This window comes from Grammomys surdaster, unplaced genomic scaffold (assembly GCF_004785775.1).
Source record: "Grammomys surdaster isolate TR1022 unplaced genomic scaffold, NIH_TR_1.0 278, whole genome shotgun sequence".
NCBI classification, from domain to species: Eukaryota; Metazoa; Chordata; class Mammalia; order Rodentia; family Muridae; genus Grammomys; species Grammomys surdaster.
Genome location: NW_021604719.1, coordinates 15,504,744 through 15,524,632, shown reverse-complemented (window position 1 = coordinate 15,524,632; position 19,889 = coordinate 15,504,744). Strand labels below are relative to the sequence as shown.

The 19,889-nt window shown below is 37.9% G+C and overlaps 1 protein-coding gene across 1 annotated transcript in view; it reads right to left on the bottom strand.

Moving 5' to 3' along the window:
- Positions 1 to 10,367: 10,367 nt before the first annotated feature.
- Adamts19 (ADAM metallopeptidase with thrombospondin type 1 motif 19) overlaps positions 10,368 to 19,889 on the bottom strand; it is a 186,374-nt gene continuing 176,852 nt past the window's right edge. The window contains exons 20-21 of the mRNA XM_028777164.1: positions 14,394 to 14,571; positions 10,368 to 10,519 (exon numbers count right to left, since the gene is read on the bottom strand). Of these exons, the coding sequence (XP_028632997.1) occupies positions 10,368 to 10,519; positions 14,394 to 14,571 (330 nt within the window). The remainder of the gene's footprint in view (positions 10,520 to 14,393; positions 14,572 to 19,889) is intronic.

Genomic DNA, 19,889 nt, shown 5'->3' with positions numbered 1-19,889 from the left:
TATTAAAGCTACCATAATCTCATTATGAAAGTCCATCATTTGCAGCTCAGCATAGTCACTTGAAGAGACCCACTGTTGGATTTGTTTGTTTGTTTGTTTGTTTGTTTTGTATTGTTACAGTCAAGCAGGTACTCTGGCCCTGGCCCTGCCTCAGTCTTTTGTGATAAGCCTGATCTCATTCTTCCTTAGGTTTTGAATCCTAGTGTCAAGCTCATGGTAAACTTAAAGTTGGCAGTTTGATTGTAAGTGGGAAGGCAGAGGAATGTACTTTATGGGTTGTTGCAGTAAATCATCCCTAACACACTGCCAGGAACCCTCAATATTTAGGTCCCTTTGACTCTATCCCTAGTAGTATCAATGCCTATGATGTGTGGCATTCTTTGGCACATTTGGTACCAAATGGTAACCAGGCTGCTGAGTTTGGATGATGCTCTGGGCTGTAAGTAAACACATCTGTTGTTAAAACAGCCATGGTCAGGATGACTTTATGGCCATCCTGGCCAGCCAACAACTGATAAATTTAATATAGGCACTCTATCTGTAAAAAAGACAGTCTAAACAGCCTACCCCTCTCACCTAGAAGTATGGGAAGTCATCTGGAGGAAGCGAACTTCCCTCTTGGAAGACTATTGAAGGGTAGATATGTCAATGGTTTCTAATACACTTCAATTGTCTGTAATTTTAAAAATCTTTGTAAATCTCTCTGATGTAGCAGGAAGGCTTCTCTTCCAGATACAGTGTGGTCCCATGTGGAATGTATCAGGAATAGATTTCAGAAGAGTGCCATATAGCTTACAAGAATCAGGATGTTTTTGAATCAGGCAAGACACTGGAGAGCACTTACCTTCTTTATAGCAAAAATCACGAGGATATGTGATCAGACAAAAACTTGACCTATTTACAGTCATAAACTTAGTTGAGAAGTTAACATTTGTCACATGAATATTTTACACATGAAGTTTATCATTATTTTATGATGACTGTTACATCTTTTGGATGCTTATAACATATTTGCTAGAGAAAGCAACAGGCACTTAATGATGACAGTTAATAACAAAACAAATCAAACCATTAATGTTTCAAGAATCAAGTTTATTATGTGCTTATCATGTGCTTGATATATTCTGGCTGCTGCCAAAAAATATCTAATGAACAAGTATTTCTCAGACTGCTTTTCCTAAAGTATTCTTTGGGGGAAAATACACATCTTCAAGAAGAGCCTAACTTGTCTTTGGCTTTCTATATTGGCAAGTGGAGACACAGAACTTACATCCAAATAGATTTGATTAGACCTTTCTCTTAGCCAAAGTATGAGGTAGGTGAAATAAGCATTCAGTTCTCCTCAGGCTTCTTCCAGATTTCTCTGTATTGCCCCATGCATGAATCGGGTTTTAGACTGACTCTTAATTTGCGAATTTAGTCACAAGGTCTCCAACTTTCCCTAAATTCTGTCTTTACCCTAAAGCCTACCATTTCTCATTCCTTACTGCTACCCTTGAAGCCTATATGTTGCAAACAGAAAAACAAATATCCTTTCCACACTTACTGGTCCTCTTCACCATCATTGCACCAAACTAACACATCTGCTCACATCCAAGATTTCTCTTCTCATCCCTACCTCTTGGAGGCCCCCTAATCATCTGTGAGTCACATCTGCCATAAAACCTTCTAGAAAACCCCATCTCTTTAGTAAATATGACTTTTCTTCCTTTGAAAACTTAGGGTAAATTATTTATACTTTTGTCTGTTTGATGATGTATTTTCTAATTTTATTTTAAAAGATCTTTGTGAGGGTTAATACTGATCACCAATTTGGCAGTCTTCAGAATCACATGGGAGATACGCCTATGTGGTACTATCTAGATTAAATTAATAAAGACCAATTCTTTAACTGTGGATTATGCCAGTCCATGTACTCTTATCCCAAAGTGAATGTCTAGACGAACATTAATTGAGCATCATCCTTCGTCTCTCTCTGTTCCTCACTACAGATCCAATGTGACCAGCTGCCTCGAGCTCTTGCCTGCTCTGATATTCTTTGTAAACTCAAACCAAAATGAATCCTTCCTTCCTTGTCCTTGAGTCTAGTATTTACTGTAGCAGTGACTCTAGTAACTAATGGAAAATTGATTGAAAAATTGAATGTTGTTGTAGTGATAAACCTGATCTCAGGAGGAAGATGGAAGAGTTTAGAACTTTGGACTCAACTCCTTAGATGCTGTAAGCAGAACTTATTCAGCCTTCCTGGCAGGAGCATGGAAGGCACAAATGTTAAAGGAAATGCACAAAGTGGAAGCCCAGGTCATAAAGGTACAGAGGGCAATGTGGATTTCATAAAACACTTTAGATAGAAGCCCTTCAGGCTATATCCTGGCAAAGAATCTGGTTGCATGCTTCCTTGGTCCTGAGAATTCATCTAAGGCTGTACTTTCAAAAATAATGGATCAATTTATTTATTGGAGAGGTTTCTTTTTAAAATTTTTTTAGAATTTCCCATATGAATAATGAATTTACATCATTTCCCCCACCCCCCTCCTCCTTCCAATACCTCCAATCCCTCTTAAATTCATGACCTCCAATCTTTAATTATTATTAGATTATATATGCACAAATTCTTAAATGTATTCTGCTGAGTGCCTTTACTACTGCTCCTATGTATCTGTGCTTAGAGCTGATCACTTGAGATTGGGTAACCTATCAGAGGGAGGCTCATCCCTGGAGAAGACTGACTCTCTCTCTCTCTCTCTTCCAGCACCCATTAATTATTTGTAGCTTTTCCTTTAATGATGGGGTCTTGTAATATTTCCCCATCCACCCTGGAATGCCGACTAGTGCTGGCATTGGGCTGGTCTCAATTGTCCCACCAGGTTTATCACTTCTTGTGTTCAGCTTCCCTGTAAGATACAGAAGACACTATATTACAGGAGACTTCCTGGTTCTCTGGCTCTCATAATTTTCCTGGCCCCTCTTCCATTGTGATCACTGAGCCTTAAATGTAGGAGTTATGTTGTGCAGTATCAGTTAGAGCTGGGCACCCCAGATCTGTTGTCTTTGCCTTTTGGCCAGTTGTAGATCTCTGTAATGGCCTTCATCTGCTACAAAAACAAACTCTTGATAATGGATGAGGGGTACACGTAGCTGTGGGTATAAGAATATGGATTTAGAGTGCAGTTAGAAACTGTACTGCCTTAGGAAAGTGGCAGTAGAGAGTTCTCATTTCGTATCTATAGCATGTCATTAGCTGTTGGTAGTGCAATAGTTTTATAATAGAAGGTATGAAGTCCCTCCTTTTGTGAGGTCCTAAGTTCCAATTAGATAGTCTATTGGCTGTTCCATAGGACATAAATGCCACTGTTGCACCTTTGTGGATATCTTCTTGTTCTGGTCATTGTGGTTTGTAGGCATTATAGCTGGGCAGAACTATTTGTTGCTTTTCCTCCCTGGCAGCTTCCCTACTTCCATCCAGTATGATGAAAGCTAGGCCTTAGGGAAGAGGCTTCTAAGTCAGATCCAGCTCAGTTCCTCCAAACCTTTGTCATAAGTGCCTAAGTGTGTAGTGTATTTAGCAATAGAGCATTACCTCAGATTTGTGGGACACAGCCAACACAATGGTAGTAGCCTATATGGTTTAGGAGACTCTTGGACTCCCCAGACCAATAACTTAACAGTGGGTTTCCCAGGCTTAGCACTTTTTTGTTTGTAATTGTTTATTTTTATTTTAAGTGTCTGAGTGTTTTGTCTTTGTGTATGTAAATGTGCCATGTAAATGGATGCAGTGTCTGTTGGGGAAAGAAGACAGAGCCAGATACCTAGAACTGGGGTTAAGGACAACTGTGAGGCATATATGGATGCTGAGAATCAACCTCTCCTTTCTCCTTCTCCCTCTGTACTGCCTTCCATCACACTCCCCAGTTAATGTCTCTCTCAGAGTTTTTCCCTATATAATATTATATATATGTTATATTATATAATAATATATATTATCACTCACACAAATCACATATTATTATATAACACATATCATATAATGTATATATTATATTGGTATATATTATATGCTCTATAACACACATGGAATATTATATAGTTTATTATATATTATATAACATAATATTTGTCCCCTCTGTAGAATTCCCCTTCTCTGTGGTCCTTATTATTTTCCTGGTTTCTGTAGGCACTCTCTGTTACATACTCACATCTAAAGAGTCAATGGTCAACAAGCAACAGAGAGCATGCACTATTAATCTTTTGGGAATAGGAGACTTTACTTAGTATAATATTTTCTAGTTCCATCTATTTATCTGTAAATCCTGTAATCTTGCTTTTACTTATGACTAAATCATATTGTAACACACACATACACACACACACACACACACACACACACACACACAAATACACTCCATTTCCACTATGAATTCACCAGTGGAAGGGCATTAGGTTGTTTCTACTTTCTAGCTATTAAATAGAGTGGCAAGGAACATGGCTGAACAAGGATCCCTAGACTAGGATGTGGAGTCATTTGTTATGTGATGAGGAGTTGGATAACCGGGTAGTATAGGAGGTTCATTTAAGGTTTTTGAGCATTTTTTGCATTGATTTTCAGAGTGGATGGAAAAGTTGACAGCTTCACCACAGTCAATGAGGTCCCCTCTCCCCACATGCCTCTCAGCAGCCACCATCAATTGTTTTCTTGATCTTACCCATTCTGACTGGGGGAAGATAAACTCTCCAAGTAGTTTTAATTTGCATTTCTCTAATTGCCTAGGTAGCAGAACGCTTTTTAGAAATATATTTCTTAGCCATTCTTTTTATGTTTGAGAACTCTCCACTCAGATTCATAGCCCATTTTCATTAGATCATTTGGCTCCTTGACTCTGTTTTTTTGAGTTCTTTGTATATACTGAAATAGTAATCTTATGTCAGACATATGGGTGAGAAATGTTCCCTCTGTAGCTTCATTTGCTGTACAGAAGCTTTTAAGCTTTTTGAGGTCCCACTTTGTCAAGAGTTGGCCTTAACGTTTGGACAAATGGAGTCCTATTTAGTGACATTTTCCTACATCTTCCTATTGTAGGGGGCTGCTTATAGCCTCCTCCAGAAGTTTTGGTGTTTCAGGTTTTACACTGAGGTCTTTGGTCCATTTTTTTGTTGATTTTTTTTAGTGTAGGATGATAGATAGAAATCTAACTCCATTCTCCACCATGCTGGCATGCAATTTTTTAAAAATATTCTTCGTCGAAGACGTTATTTGCCGTTGTGAACTTTTGGCATTTTTGTCAAATATGAGGTGGATGTAGCTAATTATGTTAGTGTTTGGGTCTTCTGTTCTGTTACATTGTTCTATATGTTCCCTTTGTTTTTATCATTTCAGCTCTGCAATACATCTTAAAGTCTGGAATGGTGATCTTTCCAACACTGTCCTTTTTGATGATTGTTACATTCACTATCTGGAGACTTTGTAGTTCCATATTAATTTTATGATTAATGTAAAGAACGACGTGTGGATTTTGATTGGACTTTCAATGGATTTGTAGATTTCTTTTTGTAGAATGGCCATTTTTACAAAATTAATTCTACCAATCCATGAGGGTGGAAGGTATCTCTGTCTTCTGGTGTCTTCTTCAATCTCTTCCTTCAAAGACTTAAAGTTCTCATTGTTTAGAATTTTCACCTTCTTGGTTAGATTTATTTCTAGATATTTTTTTGAGGCTACTGTGAAAGGTAATGTTTTCACAATCTATTTCTCAGCATGATTACTGATGGTATATATACAAAGAATGCTGGCTTCTATAATTTGAGTTGGTAGCCTGCCACTTTTCTAAAATTGTTAATCATGCCTAGACATTTTCTGGTGGAGTTTTGGGGCTTTCTTATTTATAACATTAAATCATCCACAGATATGGATGATTTTGCTCCTTTTTCTTTTTGTATCCCTTTAATCCCCCTCTCTTGTCTTGTTTCTCTATCTATGGCTTCATGCATTGTATTAAAAGAGAGAGAGAGCAGGCAGGTCTATCTTCTTCCAGATTTTAAAGGGTTTGCTTCTAGTTTTTCTCCATTTAGGATGATATGGTCATTTAGTTTGCCAGATGTAGCTATTATTGTGTTATAGTGTGTTTCCTATTCCTCCTTTCCTACTCTCAAGGAGGACTGTTATGAAGGGTTGTTGGATTTTGTTTAAGGCCTTTCTCCGTAGTGAGATGGTTATGTGTCTGATAGATTTTTGTCTGTAATTCTCTGTCTCTCTGTCTCTCTCTCTGTCTGTCTCTCTCTCTTTCTCTCTCCCTCTCCCTCTCTCTCTCTCTTTCTCTTCCTCCCTCCCTTCTTCCCTCTCTCCCTCCCTCCGTCCCTCCCTCCCTCCCTCCCTCTCTCTCTACGTGTGTGTGTGTACATGCACACATGTGTGTGTGTGCGTGCGCTTGTGTCTACCTACTTTCAGCATTAGAATAATACTGGCTTAATAGGAGTTTGGAAGCACCCTTCCCTTTCTGTTCCTTTTGCTCTTTTTAGTGATCTAAGAAGTACAGTGTCACTCCATTAAAGACTAGTACAATCTGCTGTGCATCCACCTGGGCCTGGAGTTTTCTTTGTTGGAAAGCTTTTTATTATTGTTTAGATTTCCTTATGTGTTATGGATAAGTTTTAATTGTTGCTCACTTCTTTGTTTACTGTTGTATGTGAATCTACAAACTTCTAAATTTTCTCTTTATTTTCTAACTCAGTGGTGTAAAGGTTTTTAGTGCATTCCTGTATAATATTCTTCATCGTCTGTTGTAATGTTCTCTGTTCATCTCAAGTCCATTATTTTGGTTTATCTTGATCTCTTTTTTTGACTAATTAGGCCAAGGGTTTATAAATCTTGTTTTATCTTCTCAAGGAACCAGAACTTAGATTTGTTAATTCTTTGTATTCCATGATTTGTTTCTACTTAATTTTTTTCCTGCTCTAATTTTTATTTATTCATGTCAGTCTACTGAATTGGGCTTGATTTGTTATTTTTCAAAACTTTGAGTTGTAGCATTAATTCATTTCCATTTAATCTTTTTATTGTTTTGTTTTTCTATTTATTTATTTATTTATTTTTAATTCATTTTTATTGGATATTTTATTTACATTTCGGATGTTATCCCCTTACTCCATTCCCTCCCCACCCAGGAACCCCCATCCCATCCCCCCCTCCTCCTGCTCATTTAATCTTTTTAAATGTAGGAAATAGAGCTATAAATTTCTCTCTTAAAGTCGTGTTTAATGTGTCCCAGTGGTATGTTTCCTTTTCATTTAGTCCTAGGAATATTTAGATTTCTTCTTTGTCCCATTCGTTGTTCAGTAATGTGTTGTTTAATCCTCATATGTTCCATGAGAGATCTACTAGAATCCCCACTAGGGATCTGTTGACTTTAAGTTTTAAAGTTTTGTGGTAAGATAGAGTACAGAGTGTTACATCAGGTTTTCCTGAATTTGTAAAAATGTTTGTTTTGTGTCTCACAAGTTTTTGTTTTGTGGTTTGTTTTAGAGAAGTTTCCATGAAACTCTGGGTACAATGTTTACTCTTTGGCTTTGGGTAGAATTTTCTGAAAGTATCTGTTAAGTAAATTTAATGTATGATGTTATTTAATTCTGATATTTCTCTCTTGAATTTTTATTCAGATAACACATAACCTGGGGGAAATGGAGTATCAGTGTCACGTACTATTACTGAGTTAGAGCTAATCTCCATGTTACAGTCTCATAGTGTCTTTCTTTAATGAATTGGATACTGCAGACTTTGGTACATAGATGCTTAGGATGATAATGGCTTCCCAGTTGATTGTTCCTGTGACAGAATGAAGCATCCTTCATCTTTTCTGCTTTGTTTTTATTTGACATCTATTTTGTCTGATGTTAGTGTAGCGACACCTGCTTATTTTCTGTCCTTATTTGTTTAGAATGGGGTTTCTATTCTTTCTCTTTAAGCTAATCCTACCTTTAAAGATCAAATGAGTCTCTTTAGACAACAGTCAGACATATTTTGTTTGTTGCTCCGTGGACTAATGATGTCAGATTCACTAAGCCTGTGGGCAGGTTACCTGATCAGAGCATGACTCCCATCACAGTTGTGCAAGATCAATCTTGGTCACATGTTGGAAGCACAGTCAGTTCCATGAGCAACTAGCTCTCCCTGTTGAGTCTCTCTGCTGCTTCACTGTCTCATCCCTGTAAACTCTGACCTACAGTCTCTTAGGGCATCTCCCTTTCATTTAATTTACTTTCACTAGTTTTAAGAATTAATATACAAAGTAATGAGTTTAATTATAAAACTATGCAAAAGAACAAATTTCAGAGATGGAGAACAAACTTGAGGGGAAAATCCCCGTTAATGACCATAAAATGTGCCCATGGTGTGATGCACGTCTCTCTGCCCCTTGGAGTTCTACCCAAGATGTACCCAACAGAACGACAGTCTTTGAGACAGTTTCAGTTGTTGCACCGGGTGAAGGAAAACACCTTGGAGGCTGAAAGCACTGATACTTTAGCTTGTAGATATGTTCAGACTCTGAACCACTTCAACATGTGGTGTTATACTACTTTGACTTGAGATGTGTGGGTTCAGGAACCAAGAGAAAGAATTAGGAATGTCACATCTTATTTCAAGTTTCAAGGGGGAGATTGGGATGTTGTACATCCGGAGGATAATTACTTTATCTTGGGTTATATTTAGCACCCTAAATAGCCACTCCTTGCCCACCTTTATGTGGGAACTATCATCCTGTCTGTGACTAATAGATACAAAATCTTCTGGAATCTATTAATCTATCTTAGCTGACAGTATATGTCTGCCAACCCCAAAGCTAAGAACGTCATCAGATAGTATCTGAAGATCATGGAAAAGCTTTCTTTACCTTGTATCCACCTTTCTGATGTAATCACCCATGTATTTTGAACTTTATTTCAGACTCTTTGTAAAACTACTTGATGAAACTGCTTCTATGTAGGATCATGGAATTTGAGCCTAGATCTGTATTCCCAGGCTTTAGGCACTCAAAGGTAGCTCTAGAATAAACTATCTCTTATTTGCTTTAAGATGAGTGTTGTGTTTTTTGCATCAACAGTAATATAAAGGGGGACAGCTAGTACCTGCACATGAACTGGGATGCACTGTGTGAAAGGAACCTTGCTCTCAAAAGAGATCTTGTCTTCCCGTGGCTTTCTCTGCAAGCTTCCTATAGTGAAGACTTCAGAACAGAGGCAGACGGTGCCTCTTCTTGCCAAGTGTGGAAATGTGGACAGCCCTGTGAAGTCCTGTCTTCCCAAAGGAAGTCTCACATATTTTATTGAAAAAAAAATCTAAGAAACCATGTGAACCATGTACAATATTTTCTTATAAGAAAAAAATTAAGATGTCTTTTGAATGTTTCAGAGAATTATAATTTTATTTCTTTAGAAAGGAAAAACACAATGAAACTATCAAAATATTATCTGACTCTCATTTTCTTTTTATTTCCTAGGGAAAAGAAGGAAAAAAATATTTACTACCATTGCTCATATGATTTGTGAATCAAAGTACGATACTCTTCCATAAGTCTGCTAGGGCATGGAAGCATGTGGGTGGATCCAGGTTTTCTCTCTTTGAAATAATTTTTAAAAGCCACAGTCTAATGGCATGTTACAATAACACAGGCTTTATAGGAGCTGCCACCTCTGTCACAGCTTCTCTACACCTACACCCACAGCGTAACGGTGATTCAGTGTACATCAATACAGTGCTTCAGGCTCACAGTACTTGTGTTCAAGTGCGTGTTTACCGACATGATCAAAGTCTCTGTCTTGACTTTTCCATTATTAACATAAAGGTATCATTACAGTAGAATGTCTCCTGTGCTCACCACTAAATCTGAATCAAATTCATAATACATTCTCTCAAACTTTTCAAGACTGTGAGGTTTGTTCTGTTTACACATCTCCTGCCATTAACAAAAATGGGCAGATCTGCAGCAGGACACAAGAAAATATGTCATTTTCTGCATATATAGCTAAGCTATCATGCTAAGGTAGTGTACACACTGGATAACTTAATGGTTTTGGTGGAGAAAAAATAGCACCTTAGAGACAGCCCTAAATGAAAAAAAAATTCTTTTTTTCTTATTAGTTTACTAGACCCAACTTACTCATTCATATAAAATTATTTATGAAGCCTCATAGTATAAAATCAAAATGTTTGTATAACCAAAACGAACACCACATTAGATGTCTGGCAGGCAAATAAATTAATTTGATTAAATTATATGTAATCTGATAATATTTGGTCTGAAAAACATGCTAGTGTGTGTTTATAAATAATGCAATAGCAAAAAAAGCTATGAGCCAGTCAGCCAGCCTGCCAGAGGTCAACTCTTCTGCTGTAGCTTTTGGGCATAGAAGTCCCTGCATGTCTCACAGCACCGCTGGTACCACCGCATGTCCTGGCAAAGATTCTTCTCCCGTATCACTCTGCAGTACACTGGCCACTGGTCTCCCAGGCACTTGAAGGTCAGGGCAGCTGAAAACAGAATATCATGAATTCTGTGAATTCATTCTGTGGAGGTGCATAGGTGCATTGGTAGGAACGACTTTCACTCTTCTTTTTGTGGGGTTAATTTGCCTCATCTTAACCTGTTTATTTTACCTGACACAAGAGAAAAAAAAAAAAGAACCACACACCCTGTAATATAGCAGCAGAGTGAGAGCATAATGCTCTTACTTGGGGACATCTGAAGCTTACTAAAAAGAGATTACTCAAATCAATATGCAATAGAGTTTCTAAGTTTCAGTTGCATTTATTGAACATCTGTATTAGTTGTTTTTCCTGTTGCTGTGATAAAGTACCCAAACAGAAACAATGTGGGTCCAAAGCCAAGAAGCAGAGATGGACAGACTCTCGTGCTCAGCCCACTTTCACCTTTTCATATAGTCCAAGATACCATCCTAGAGAATGGTGCTACCCACAGTGAGTCTTCCCACTTAAATTAACTTAGTTTTAAAAAAAATCCCAGCATGTATGCCAAGAGGTTTGTCTCTCATGTGATTCTAGATTTCAACAAGTTGACAATTGAGATTAACCATCATATTGCTTATAGACAGCTATATTGTTTAAAGACATTTATTTTATATTGTATGTATGGTTTGGTTGCTTTGTCTACAGATATGTATGTGTACCATGTGTATATCTGTTGCCTGAGGAGGTCAGAAGAGGACATCAGATCCACTAGAACTAGAGTTACAGATGATTGTGAGCCACCATGTGAGTATTGAGAACCAAAACTGGGTCCCTTGCAAGACCTATAACTACTTGTAACTGTGGATTCACTTTTCCAGGCCCCTGTATATACTATTTAAATAGGGTCTTGGCATGTAAATTCTTAGGCTTCAGTCTAGTGTTGAGATTACAAGTGTCTGCAGCCATGTCTAGTTCAACACTACAATTTTATCTATTTCATTTAAATTGTATTCATGTATTTTTGTAGCTAGAATTAGAAGTGGGGACTGTAGTCTCTTCTCCTCTCTGTACGTGTTGGTACATAGTAACTGTTTCTTTGAAGCACTATCACTCTGCAGCTCATATTGGTCTAGAATTCACTATAACCTAAGATGGCCTTGAACTCATGAGCATTGCCTCCTGATCCTCCTAGGTTCTGAGAGATGTGTGTACCAACCCACTGAACTTAAAATAGCTGCATATTAATAACTATGTCTATGAATGGAATTATAAATAAACAGCAAAATGAAGATGTGCACATGTTTACTCTGCATAAGACTTTCCCACATAACAAGTGGGGGCAGACAACATGGAGAACAAGTCTTGGCTTTTTAAGCATCAAGCTGGTTTTCAGAAGTGATGTATCATGAATGCTTGGACTGAGAGTCTGCTCTAGACAATTCTGTACTGAAGATCTGGCTTCCAGTGTCAGAGAAAAGTGTGTTACTGCATCTGCTGTGAAATTCAATTTGCAGTATGTTTTTTTCCCTTTTCTGGCTGTTCAGATTCACACTCTTCCCTCACCTGCTTTTCATTGGAATCATTTATTTCAACCCTTATACCTCTCAAAGACTCAGAAGTAGAAAAATGCAATTTTCATTCCAAGATATTCCCCAAAATGATACTTCTCAGACGCTGTGTGATTGTTATACAGGGGGTTGTGTTTTGCTGGAAGCATTTGAGCCATCTGTTTAAGGACATCTTGATTAACATTATTCTATTTTACCTGATCATTTCAAAGAAACAGTAATTATTTGGCTCAAAAGGAATTTTTGCATATCCAGAAAGTGAACTTCTCAAATTCATTGAATCTTTTATTGTCAACATAAAAGTACAAATGATGATAAATTAGCTTCTTTTATTTTGACAATTATTCAAATAGCCACAGGATTTAAATTTTCCTGGAACGTATGTGCAGAAGTGGAAATCTTAATCCACTGGTTGCCACGTAGAAGTGTTATTAAAGTACCAATTGCCACATAAAGGTTAACTTAGTCATTAAGATTTGTTATGTAAATATAAGATACCTGCATTTAAAAGCACTCTACTTCTTGATGATAAATTATATAATAAGGATTGATAATGCTTAGTAAAAGTATCTCATAATACTAAAAAGAGGGTAAAATATTACCAGTAATCACTACTGCATGTTTCCCTCATATGTGTTTAGTTTTTAATTAGAAATATATATATATATATATTTCTAATACATATACACACACATATATGTATACATACAGATGTGCATATATACACATATGCATTTTATGGAAGTTAAGTGTGGGTAGAGACCAGAAAAGTGACCCATGATATGGGAACAAGAGAGCCTTTAAGGTAGGGTAATAGAGCACACATGATACGGAAGTGGACTTGGAATACTTGGGATGGAAAGGGACAGTGGGTACCAGTGGCCTAAAGATGGGGCAGGAGTGGACAGGCCAACCAGAACTCAGTATGAATGAAAATCCTAAGAGACATGTCCCTTTGTATGTCAATTAAGCAATGAATTGAAAAATACAAAAAGAAATAAATATTGCCAGGGCTTGTATCCTCAAATACAAGAAAAGAACCTCATGTTTGGTTGTGTTTTAGAGGCCCATTTTTTATGGGAATCCACTTTTATACTTTCTATCTTAAAGAAAAATTTACATCCAGGATCAAAAGGAGGATATTAATTATGGAGGAATCTAAGGTTTATTTGCAACTTCTTCTTTCCACAGATATCAATGTAGTCCCACTGTGCAGCTAGACTTATGTTTAAACTCTGGCAACATTAAAAGGGGAACATGATCAGGTATGGGAGGGAGAACAAGAGAAAAGCCCTGAAGGACAGCAGAATGAATGGAAATATGTAACCTCATGGAGTGGGAGATGGGAGGAACCTCAGAGACCTTGGAGGTGAGAGACTCTCAGGACTCAAGGAGAGGGACCTTAGATGAAATGCCCAAGAGTAGAGAGAGGGAACTCATAGTATCCACCTCCAGTAGAAAGGCAGGGCATCAAGTGGAGGGGTGGGGTTGCCATCCCACAGTTGAAAACTCTGACTCATAATTGTTCTTGTCTAAAAGAACTGCAGGGACAAAAATAGAGAAGAGATTGAGGGAAAGGCTATTCAGTGACCAGCCCAAATTGGGATACATCTCAAGGGAAGGCTCCAAGGCCTGACACTATTACTGATGCTATGGTGTGCTTACAGACAGGAGTCTAGCATGGCTGTCCTCCAACAGGCCAAATAAGCAGCTAAGACAGATGCAGATACTTACACCCAACTAATGGACTGAAGTCAGGGACCCCTGTGGTTGAATTAGGGAAAGGCTGAAGGAAGCTGAGGAAGAGGGCAAGCATATAGGAAGACCATCCATCAGTCATACTAACCCGGATCCTCAAGATCTCTCACTGAGCCACCAACCAGGCAGCATGCACTAGCTGGTCCAAGGAGGCCCCAACACATGTACAGTAGAAAACTGCAGGTTTTGGCTTCAGTGGGAAAAGATAGAACCTAACCCTTGAGAGACTTGAGGCCCCAGGGAATGGAAAGGCCTGGGAGTGAAAGGGACATCCTCTTGGAGACAGTGAAGGAGGAATTGATTGAGGAACTATTGGAGGGCAGACTGAGAGGTGGGGAAAGACTAGAGTGTAAAAAAAAATAGTGACCTCAGGTAGTGTGACATCAGTATTTCCTAGACTTATCTCTGAGTAGATCCATCAGGGAGGGAAGGGAGTGTTTATGAAACTTTAAAACTCATTTGTGAGCTTTCTGGACTGAAGTATATTTAATTAGTCCTGGCTTAGAGACAAGCAAACTGGTGCAGTTTAATAATCCCCAAGCTTTAAGGCAATAAATGACCTAAAGGCACCCCTTTGTGCCATAAAGCCATCCACTCTGTGATCTGCTTACCTAGTCTTGGTGATGTTATTGTATTCACATTAATCTTCTCGTTACAGGGCTGAAGGTGGCATGGCCTGTACGCTGCAGGTTTCTCTGAAGAAAAGCATTCATTTCCATGTCTTCCTGTGATCTTATGCATGCACTGGATAACACGAGACTGCATGCCTTTGCCACAGGTAATGGAGCACTAGGGAAGAAAATGGATGCGAGTTATACTACTATTTCCCCTGTCTGAATTTAGCCATCATATATATATGTATATGTATATGTATATGTATATGTATATGCATATGTATATGTATATATACATATACGTATATATATAGTGTATGTGTGTGTATGTATATATGTATATATGTGTATACAGATGTATATACACACATACACAAATATTATATGTAAGAGGAATATGAGGAATATAACTACTGCTTATCCAAGGAGTATCTCTCTCACATACCATTTTTGACATTCATGGCCCATGTATTATAGATGTCATATATACAGGCACACCTACTAGCACTAAGTGGACTCATTGGGTTTACAAAACCAACACACGAACTTAGGAGAGAATAGTAAGGAGTAGAATATGTGAAAAATTAGAAGGGAGGAAATGAGGGGGTGGACCTAAAATAAGTTAAAGACGTTACGGAAGTCATAAATAAATAAATAAATAAGCAAGCACACACATTTTGGTTATTTATTATTTATTTCCTTATGTGTATGTGCATGTAAGCCAGAGGGCCTCAGATGTCGTCCTAAGAAACGTCATCCATCTCTGTGAGAGAAGGTCTGTCATTGGCTGGAGTTTGCTGATTGGGCTAGATTAACTGGCTGGGTAGCCCCAGTGAGCCTTCTGCCTCCACTACCCAGTGCTGGGGTTATTATGGGTGATGACCACAAGTGATCAAACCAAGTTTTCCAACTTGTGATACAAGCACTTGACAGACTCTGCTTTCTCCTCATCCCCCCGGACATGCATTTTATTAAAGAGCAAATAATAACCAAAGCAATATCTATATATCTTATCGATAATATCTTATCTATAGGTGTTCTGATCTATATTCCTATTTGTGGAGTGTTTTGAGACAATCAGGGTGTTTGAGGAAACAAAGGAGCGAGAACATCTGCACAGTGTAAAGGTTCAGCTAGACGAGGCAGAAGAGATGCTCTCTGCTCTTCTGTCATTTCCCCAGGACCCCAGAACATCTGTCACTAACCATTCCTAATCGCTACCCCTCATTCCATAAGATGCCAAAAGGTATGAGTGAACGGAAGCAACACATCTCTCTTTTTTTCAAAAGTATTAACACAACTAAAGTAACTACAGATACACGGTAACACAGAATTCGCTGAGCAATGGGTAAATAGTAGTTTCATTGACACTGGGCAATAAAACACTTCAGTTTTACTTCTTATGAAAATCAATTTTGTAATGATTTGAACATAACTTGAAAATCAATATACTACTCAGGGAATAATAAAAAATTTGTTATTTGTTTAAGTAAGCGGTATTATGTCTGCTATTGAAACTAATAAAATAAACTTTATTAAATTAAGTATTTAATGCTTCTAGAATTTAATTTCCATTAGAAAAGTTCAATAATAGAACAAAATCCTAGCAGTAATTATTTTCTTCATAAAATACAATTTGGTAAAAGTTTTATTACTCATATGTGAATAAAAGTAAATAAATATTTGAAGAGAGACAGCTAGGATCCCAGGAAGTCTTCTAAACTTTTTACTTCTTGCAGAAGACAAAACTAAATAATTGGTATTTTCTCAAATGACATCATTGTGATTAAAACCAGACAGGCATTAAAAGAGAAAGCCAAAATAATTTTGGCATGGGAATTAAGAGACCTTGATTTTAATATTGCCCCTAGCAACTAATGTATCTGTGACTTATTTCCCCTTTGTGTTATGCAAAGTATTGCAGTTGATCCCAACAATAATTTAAGTTCTAACCTACGATGGAAGTAAAACCTCCACAGTTTACCATTAATGTTATGCCATGGGGCAGTTTTCAAGTGCCCAAGCTGTGTATACTGAAAGAGTTGCTTCATTAGTTAATGATTCTCTGTGAAAACTGAAACACGATGACAAAAGTTGTGTTAAACAGCCTTAAAAATGATACTTTGTTTGGGTGTTTCTGAATGTTCCATCAATTATTAGGGGTTTTAAAAAATATTTATTGATTACTCTTTATGTTCTGGATCCTGTCCTGAAAACGAAATAAATGGTCTATTTATTCTGAAGATCTGTTGTTGTACTTACTGCCCCTTATTAACAAAACACAGTGACTAATGCATGGGATTAAAAACAGATTACTAAATACAGTGGAAGCCAGGCAGTCTCATCCCCTTTAAGCCAGTTGTTTAATATTTAAATAATAAGCTATATTACAAAGACACGATTGCTTTGGGACTCAAGAGACTGGCACCACTCCTTCTGAAAGCCTTTGTACTGAGGCCCCAACACTAGCCAATATGACTCCAGCATGTATTGTGAGTCAAAGTAGCGGTGTTTAGAGACTGTACGTGAAGTTTCCCATGACACCCGCAAGTACTGTTTCATCATTCTCGGAGGAAAACAGAGACTTAAGTAAGTTAAGCAAATTTCGTAGCTCATAAGTGCTGGAAACGGAGCATGAACTTAAGCATATGAATTGAGACACTGGAGAACTAAGCGTTGCTAGATACTAGCTTCTTCCTAGGCAAAACCAATCAGAAACTTTTCTCCATTCCCCACGTTGCTGAATCATCTTTACCTTTTATAGTGGCTAGGTTCTGACAGCTTGCTGCAAAGTAGAGTCAACCAGAAGGAGGGAAGCTCAACTGGGGAATTACCTCTAAAGGTGGGCCTGTGGGCATATCTATAGGACATTTTCTTGATTGGTTAATATAAGATGGTCCAGTCCATTGTGGGCAGTGTCACCCTAGTCAGGAGGTCCTGGGCTATGCAAGAAAGGAAGCTGAGTAAGTCACAGAGAGCAAGTCAGTAAGCAGTGTTTCTCTGTAGTCTACTTCAGTTCCTGCATCCAGGTTTGCCTTGTGTTCTTGCCATGGCTTCATCGAAATGATCGTAGACCATGACCAGGACTTATAAGCCAGACAAAAGCTTTCCTCACCAAGTCGCTTTTGTACAGAGCGTTTTTATCACAGCAAAAGAAAGCAAACCAGGACATCTTTCTTTTTTGCTATTAAATGCAGATGTGACTTTTTGGTTAAGATTTACAATAGGTAGCATGAGGCAAACCCCTTTGCCTTAATGACAATTCATTAGCACACTTGGTCTTTAGATACACTGACTACACAATCTGTTCCCCATCAGGACATTGTGAAAGAAGATGTTGTTTATAATTATTTTAAGAGTGTGGAGGTTCAGTGGGACAAACTTGAGGACATAGAGTTATCTTATCTATGGACAAGTTACGAATCAAATTATGATTAGACGGTAAATACAAATGGGTTTGTAAATACCTGGTGTGTTTAGGGTATTGTCTAATAGTGTTTAAATAGATGCTGTCTTAGTTGGGGTTTTACTGCTGTGAACAGACACCATGACCAAGACAACTCTTATAAAGTACAACATTTAATTGGGGCTGGCTTACAGGTTCAGAGGTTCAGTCCATTGTCATCAAGGTGGGAGAATGGCAGCATCTAGGCAGGTATGATGCAAACAAAGCTGTGAGTTCTATATCTTCATCTGAAGGCTGCTAACAGAATACTGACTTCCAGGTAGCTAGGGTGAGGGTCTTAAAGTCCAGACCCACATTGACACACCTACTCCAACAAGGCTACAGCTTCTAATAGTGCCACTCCTTGGGCCAAGGATATACCAACCATTGCAGATGCATAATTAATTTCCTCGAAGCTCTACTACATTTAAATCATAAAGCTTATTTCATTAATTCACTCAAAGGTGACAATGTACCAAGTAGTCTTTCGGATACTCAGATGTGGAAGTACATAGAGAAGAAAAGGACATTCACCCTCAGGAGTTTGTATTTTCATAGCTAGTGAAGGTGAGCAGTCAAATGCCAGGCGATGGCGGTGCACACTTTTAATTCCATATCCAAGCCTGTGGGATCCAAACATCTGTTTCTTGCCATTGCAAGCAGCACTCCATTTATACTTCTCTGATACTATTTGATATATCCATTATTTATTTTGCACCCATTCATGGCCTTTGATATATAGCAAATCATTCAGAAAGAAGTATTACAGTGTAGGGTGGTGTGTTTCTTCATAATGTAAGTCAAGTTAAAAAATTGCATCACTCTCTTATCTCCAATATTCCCTCTAATTAAAGTTAAGCTTGATCTTCAATCGTAGTGTGAACATTTTAAATATATTGGAAACATGGCAATTCTTTTGACTTGCAGTAAAGCAAAATTGTTAAAATAACAAATCCAATACTCTAAAAAAAAAAAAATCAAGGAAATCCAAGGCATACCAGACAACTTGCCATTGAGATTGTCTTGGCAAGGAAAAAGTGCAAGAACAGAGCTAAAATAGAACCTTGAACTGTGTACTGGGAAATCTGTTCCCAAAATTTAATATTGCCCTAAAGGACCTGTGCAGCAAAGTACCCCATGATTCAGTCCTTCCTTTTCATTCTGTACAAGAAACACAATCACGTTACCCTAGTTTTGTTGTGGTGACCTATCGAGTAAATGTAAGGCATTATGTTTTTCAAAAATGGCTAATAATGCCTTTAGACATTTTCTTGGTGTAAATTTTATTTTAACATGTTCATCATGACAGGCTACCTAAATGATCTCCATGCTTTGACATATGTGCACAATGCTTAGAAAATGTCACCTTAGATTTTTATACGAAGAGAATAAATATTTTTCTTCTGTCTTGAGATATCTATGAAAATTTCTGACACTAAAGTAAATTACATTCACGTCTCAGCTTGCATACCAAAAAACTAAATGTAAGACAAATTTACCCAATATTTTAATTCCCTTGGAGTATGATGACTAGTTTGTTAAATGAGGAACACAAGAAGAAATACTGCCAAATCAACCTGGTATCTTCTTTTAAAATAAACTTGATCTTCTTTTAAAATAAGATTGCTAGGCAGGTTTATTGTCGCTTGCAGGGTTCACTACTGGGCAAGACTGGTGAGTACTTCCTCCCCTGGTAGCATGCATAGCACCTTCCTGTTCTACAGAAACTAGAAAGGAGGAAGGAAACTTCTGGTCAGTACCAGCTTGATATCTCTATGTTCTATTAGGCAAGTGTGTGGTGTTTTCAGCAATAGGGTCTTACCATTAAGTTCATGAGGCTAGCAAGACCATTGGCAATGGCTCATAATGTTTGAGGGCCTATGGGACCTTATAGCCGAAGTTATCAATAGAGGTAACTCATTTCTGACATTGGTTACTACACTTAAACTCTTCTTTTTTTCTTAGTGTTTCAAGACAAGAATTTCTCAGTGGAGTCCCAGCTGTCCCAGAACTATCTCTTTCTCCCTCCCTCCCTCCCTCCCTCCCTC